Raw genomic sequence first — 6,638 nt, forward strand, 5'->3', positions numbered from 1 at the left:
ACTTGTCGTTCCCAAAGTAACTCATGTACTATAAAATTTGAAAGCATGCATGCATAATAGAATGCACAATAAACTATTTTACAAATTTTTGTCACCTTCTGTAGCTTGTATTTCTTTTCCTTTCCTTTATCAGAAAAAGATGGCAAAAAAAAAAAGTTTGTTAAAGATGATTTGGTGATTCTACGTTTATCAATTGGTTGATGTCTCGCTGATTGTTGTTGTTGGTTGTCTCAATTGACTGGATTGCCCTGTTGATAATGGTACTCCCTCTGTTTCGAATCACATGCAACAAATCAATTTTAATACATCATGAGGTATTATTTTAATCACAAATATTTATAATTATATATAAATAAAAATTATAAAAATTACATTTTATGAAAGTACGTCAATATATAACCTAAGTGGGGTGCCTAAATATATCTAATCAAAAAAATGAAACCCTAAATATAACTTAAGGGCCTTTTCTCCCAGCTTATTTTCAGTTCAGTTCAGTGGGGTGCCTCCCTCACTCCTATTTCTCCCTCTCAAATCTCGCTCCCAGCTAGTCGATCTCCCTCTTCCCTCTCTCTTATTTCTCCCTCACATCTCACTCCCAGTAATTAAATACTCGCTCCGTCCCAAAATATAGTTCCTATTTTCATATTTAGTTCCACATTTTTCCGTAATTTGTCTATGTTACAATTAATGCTCTTTCACCAATTATTCTCCACTCTCTCCCCAAAAATCATCTTTTCCCATACAACATTTATTTAAATAAACAAAAAATCTTTATTATCCCTCTTATATTTTACTTGCATAAATTACTGTGAAAAAAGGAAAATGGGAACTATATCTTAGGACGAACGGAGTACTACTTAGTGTGATAAGGTTTAAACCAATTTTTTCGTAGATTGCTACATCTATTTATTGGACAGACTAATTATTAAAAATACACGATTAAAAAAAAAAGTAATTCTGTTGAGTTGGACTCCATTGATTGTTAATATTTATCTTTAGTAGATAGATAACCCGGACAAAGTTTTATCCAATTTCTCCTTAGCAAAATAAATCGTAAAACGATTCAGTCCTCTTCTAAGAGGTGGAATCCTGTCTTTACATATTTACTTAATCACACTTTAACCGCCGCAAAACTGGCGGGAAGTTTTCCAACTAAAAATAACTGTCATACGTTAGTGTTTTGCAAAACAAACAAAAACAAATTTTACATAAATAATATCCAAAACATATAAAGTCCTAACATAAACTGATCCAAAAAAAAAATTATAGCACAAATAGTAGAAGAATGGAAGAAGAAGCAGGGGCAACGAAAACGACGCCGTACCATCATAACCAAGCAAGGAGAAGGCAGGGTATAGGGACCAGGGTTTGGCTAGTGGTCACAGATACAGGGGATTGTCACCTCAATGAGGTTCCAAAACATCAAATCATGCGTCGGACCGGGCTCCCGGCACGTGATCTCCGAGCATTAGACCCCGTGTTGTCGTATCCGTCGTCGATTTTCGGTAGAGAGCGAGCCATTGTCGTCAATCTTGAGCACATCAAGGCCATCATCACCGCCACGGAGGTGCTTATGGTTAACTCGTCTAATCCTTTGATTGTTGAGTTTGTTCTTGATCTTAGAGACCGGATTTCTGGTGCCTCTCAACGGGTATGTATCGCATTATTATGATATTATTTGTGAGATGTAAAATATTCAATTGGTGCAGTTATTGATAGAGTATAAATCTATTCCTGGGGTCTCAACCAAAAGTTTAAGCTGATGATTGAGCCCCGGGAATATATCTATACGCTATCAGTTATTGTGTTACAGTGGTTGTTTGTGGACAATTATTGGTGGGTGTTTGTAAATTGTAATCTTGTGGCTTGCAACCTTCCAAATTATGTGTGTTATGTCCAATCCACTCTAATACATTTATGTGTTTGTTTTCCTTAACAAGTTAACATAAAGAAGCATGGGAGGTAGAAAATTGTGTGAATTGTGATTGTTTTACTTTAATTTCTACAAAATGGAGAAAATCACTTACCTAATTCGGAAATTTTCTAGGCAAGTGCAACTTTCCCATGGAATTATCTACTTTCAGAACTTAACCAAACAACTACTTACACTACAAAAACACTAGAACGTCCTTGCTAAGGGAGACATTTAGATATGGATGAATGATGATGTAGTACACTTTACTAATCACCTCCATTCTTTAAAATTTCTGCATCCTTTGTTTTCGTACTGAAATAATCACTTTATTAGTGGATTAAGACCGTGACATATCTCTTAACAACTAACATACCTAGAAATTCTAATAGTTTATACTTCCCTCGGTATTATATTAATACCACTAGTAGAGAAAGGATGATTTACACCTGAGACTCTTATTTGTGTCGAACAAGGTCCGACGGCGCAGGACGGCGCAGGTCTCGACGCAAATGGCCAATGATTGATCTGCGTCGGACAAAGAAACGACGCAGATCTTTTAGCTATTTGCGTCGAACAGAGCACAAGGTACGACGCACATGGCAACGTTTACCTCATGGAGGATTAAAATTATTTTCCGCGCAACCAAACAGAGTCGTAATTAACCAAGCTCGATATATGTCTACATATGTAATTTTTTATTTGGCCTTTACTCCCCAGCACACTACAAGTTTAGTGACAAATCCTTGTTTAGTTTGATTTATTGGATTTTCAATTGTGAAGGCCAAGGAGAGTAGTGATCCATACATGGAAACTGGGGGAAGTAATACTACTTGGAGCACACCTACATCGCACCACACCGATGCTTCTACACAACCTTTGATTAACTATAAGAAATCCAGGGGACTAGGAAAAGCAATGGATGCACTAAGTGCAGCAATTAAAGGAAGCATAGGTAAAAATACAGTTGATGAATCTTTAAGTTCATCTGTTGATACTAAATCAATGCCATTCGAGTTCAGGGCTCTTGAAGCTTGTCTAGAATCCGCTTGCAGGTGCCTTGAATCTGAGGTATCTCTTACTTTACATCATTCTGTTTTGCTTTAATCTTCTGTGTGTATCTTTTTTTAATGTGTTGTTCGTCTTTTTTAGACTCGAACATTGGAGCAGGAGGCTTATCCTGCACTTGATGAACTAACTTCTCAGATTAGTACACTCAATCTTGAGCGTGTTAGGCAAATCAAGAGCCGTTTGGTTGCAATGTCTGGTCGCGTACAAAAGGTGATCTTTATTACTACAGTAGGAGGATGATCATGATTGTATACTTGAGAAATTCTGTATAGTTCCCTTCGTTTTATGTAACAAAAAGAGTACGCTTCTTAATTCTTATACATATGACTTGTAATTTTGCTTTTGTAAGTTAAATTAGACGTATACTATTAGAGTAACATTATATGTAAAGGATAGAGTGGACTTTTACTAATCGTAGGCCTGTATTATATACATTATATATATTGAATGCCAGAGCTAACTTAATCAGGTTAAGACAATTATTCTCCACACTTGTACCTATACAATACCACATTTCCTGGATCATTTGTTCCATAAATTGTAGCTTACCGGAATTTAAACTTCACAGGTTAGAGATGAGCTCGAGCATTTGCTGGATGACGACAATGACATGGATGAGATGTATCTGACAGAAAAGCTTAGGCTAACTATGGAACAGGTTTCCATGAGAACAGAACCAGATCAAAGTGCGCGAATGTATCAGGTTGAGGATGATGAAATGTGAGTGTTTGAATTGAATTATCATATCCTACATACTTCATCTTTAACTTTGTTATGTTAGGACTAATTAGTGCTTAATATACAAGTTACTTGCTAAAACTAATTTAGGGATGATGATGAAGATTCAAAATCTCATAGAGGTTCTGAAGCATTCACGTTTTTTAAGCCAAATGTTGAAGAGCTGGAAATGCTCTTGGAAGCATACTTTGCACAAGTAGATGGAATTTTACAGAAATTATCCACTGTAAGTCCTTTATTTTACCACTTCTTTGTTGCTAGACTTGTTGGAAGTCAACAATGTGCTACATATTTAGACTCACCCCTGATTCATTTTTTCTGTTTTTTTTTTTTTGTATGAACTTATGAGTTATGACGAACTATGTGCCTGCATATAATCTTCTAAGTTCTAGTTGCATATTGACATCAAATGTTACTCCGACTCTTTATTTTACCTAGTATTAGTTAGATTCTAGGCACTTCAACATATACATACAAAGTGTTTGACATTAACACCTGAGTCCACATATTCATTGTGTTTTGTAGTTGCACATGTAAGTGTGTAACTGAAACAAGAATCAGAATCAAGTGAATATATATACAAGAAGAAAAGAGCCCTGTACACTTTTGTCCAACGGCGTCAATTAAGTTTCATTCTGCATCCCTCGAACTCCTTAGATCAACCATTAGGCTTTGTGTTTGATCTGAACGTTATAATATTACAATAGTAGTGTAACATAGCAAATACTCTGAAATTTGCTTGTTTTTCTTCATGTGTAATTCTATATCACCACTATCATTTTCGGTGGTTGTAGTTTTTGTTATGACATCTCACTTTCGGTGTTAGAACTTATATGATTGCGCATCGTTGATTTAACCTTAGATGAGCGAGTACGTAAGAGATACAGAGGACTACATCAACATAATGCTAGACAAAAAACAAAACAAGTTGCTGCAAATGGGAGTAATGTTAAGTACAGCAAACATGATAATCAACGCTGGAATTGTTGTTGTTGGGATTTTCGGAATGAACATTCATATCTCTCTCTTTGATGGTGAAAACAGACAGTTCTGGGAAACTGCCTTAGGTACTACAGGAAGTTGTATCATCTTGTATTTACTTGTTTTAAGTTGGGGCAGGAAGAAGTATCTCTTGTCCTTGTGACTTGTGAACTTGTGAGTTTCATTTCCTCTCTAGACACTACTTAGATATATGTAATTTTTGGTAACAAAGCAATTGAGATGTCTTATGGACTTTTAATCTCTTTTTAACATTAAAAAAAGAAAGGGTTTTTCTACATAGAACCCATGTGTTTTACGAAATTCTATGTTGTATCCGACGTTTTTGAAATTTCCACGTTGTATACCTAAGATTTCTTAACGTTACACATAATACCCTTATACACGATATCAAACAATAGATTTTTGGACTTTCTTACCATGTGAGAATAGAGTAGGATTTTTTAGCCTTGTTCGTTGATTGAGGTTTGGGTAATGATGATCTGATAAATTGAAAACTAAGTAAGGTTTGGAGTAGGATTTTCTATTCATAAGGGTATTTTGTGTGACGTTTAGAAAATTTAGAGGTACAATGTGGAGAGTTCAAAAGAGTAACGTAAAATTTCGAAAAATATAGGGACATTACGTAGAAAAACCCAAAAGAAAAGAAAGGAGTAACTTTTTGTGTGTGTGGGAAAGGGGGTAACTATGAAGTAAACTAGTAATAATATAGTAACGTAGCTTATTGTTATTGTCATATCAAGGATCCTTTTCAGACCTAGTATTGCTTTTTGATGTGTATGTAATCCCTTTATATTTGGAAAAGGATAGGGTAATTTTGGAATAAACTTTCACTTGCTACTCAAAATTCTTTTGGATTATCTATCGTCGTTTGGACTAATTCTCTATCGTAACATTTCGTTAAATAAAAGATTAGTTGAGGTTTAATTAGGGTAGGGGTTTGCTTCGTTTTGCGTGCTTAGATTTGCACACCAGGAGAATCGATCGGCTAAAATTTGGGGGGATTTTTGCGCACAAGGGTTATTTTTTAGGTTGATATTAGAAAAAACAACCGAAAATGCTTCGGTTTACGCAATAGAAAATAACAACTACTCTTTCCTCATATGTAAAATGAGGTTTTTTGTCCTTTTTTTTTTCCAATTGCGACTTCAAGTCTAACCTATAGGCTGTAAGGGGTTACAATGACCACCAAAACCTTAATCGAGTTTTTTAGAGGCAACAAAACTAAAACATGCAAACCGAGACAAAATCCTAATCCTATTTGACCCACAACTAACTTTTTCTTTTACCAGTACAAACTACAATGGTATCATATAGAATACAATATAATTTTGGTTATCAAATGGAAAAGCCGAAAATTTAAAAGTATAGTGGACCTTACCATGTAGAATTTTCGTAATAAAAATTATTAACAGAGGCGATCTAATTTTAATATAAAAATAAACCTAGTCACTAAATGTATTAAGCTAGTCACTGAAACAAATTACCCTAGTCACTATTGGGATAATTCTCTTTTTAATATTGGACTTACCATTGCCTAATTTTAATTTAAAAGTAGGCGGTCTTTTACAAAACAAACTCTTTTTGTAAGTATATATTTTTCTTCATCTAATTTTGGTAGAAAATGAGAATAGTATAAAAAGGGAAAGTAATTAGTAATGATTTATTTCTTTAAGAGGCCAACAATATATGGCCATTTTTTAAAGTAATTAGGTATTTTGGACAACCAAAACCAGAATGATGTTATATAAAGCATAGAGCCGAGACATAATAATGTATTACAACAATTACAATTTACAAAGTGAGAATATAACAAAGAAGTCGAAGAATTCCAACAATGGGCTTTCCACCCTGTGAAAATCCTCTCAAGTGTCAGGATTCACCATGCTGCACTCAAGGTAGTAAAATCAGTTGTTAG

At 34.7% G+C, this 6,638-nt stretch overlaps 1 protein-coding gene across 1 annotated transcript; it reads left to right on the plus strand.

Annotated features, from left to right (window-relative positions):
- Positions 1-360: 360 nt before the first annotated feature.
- On the plus strand, positions 361-4,943 carry LOC104890709 (magnesium transporter MRS2-F). The gene is made up of 6 exons (XM_010676286.4): positions 361-1,651; positions 2,696-2,983; positions 3,065-3,193; positions 3,552-3,703; positions 3,812-3,947; positions 4,584-4,943. The coding sequence occupies exons 1-6, from the start codon at positions 1,286-1,288 to the stop codon at positions 4,863-4,865; spliced, it is 1,353 nt and encodes a 450-aa protein (XP_010674588.3). The 5' UTR covers positions 361-1,285; the 3' UTR covers positions 4,866-4,943.
- The last annotated feature ends 1,695 nt before the right edge of the window (positions 4,944-6,638 follow it).

Source organism: Beta vulgaris, chromosome 4 (genome assembly GCF_026745355.1).
Source record: "Beta vulgaris subsp. vulgaris cultivar EL10 chromosome 4, EL10.2, whole genome shotgun sequence".
Taxonomy (NCBI): Eukaryota; Viridiplantae; Streptophyta; class Magnoliopsida; order Caryophyllales; family Amaranthaceae; genus Beta; species Beta vulgaris.

Coding starts and splice junctions, on each gene's coding strand:
- LOC104890709 (XM_010676286.4), top strand. CDS start 1,286: ATGGAAGAAGAAGCAGGGGCAACGAAAACGACGCCGTACCATCATAAC. Junction 3,194..3,551: donor TGTCTGGTCGCGTACAAAAG/GTGATCTTTATT, acceptor TAAACTTCACAG/GTTAGAGATGAGCTCGAGCA. Junction 3,704..3,811: donor CAGGTTGAGGATGATGAAAT/GTGAGTGTTTGA, acceptor AAACTAATTTAG/GGATGATGATGAAGATTCAA.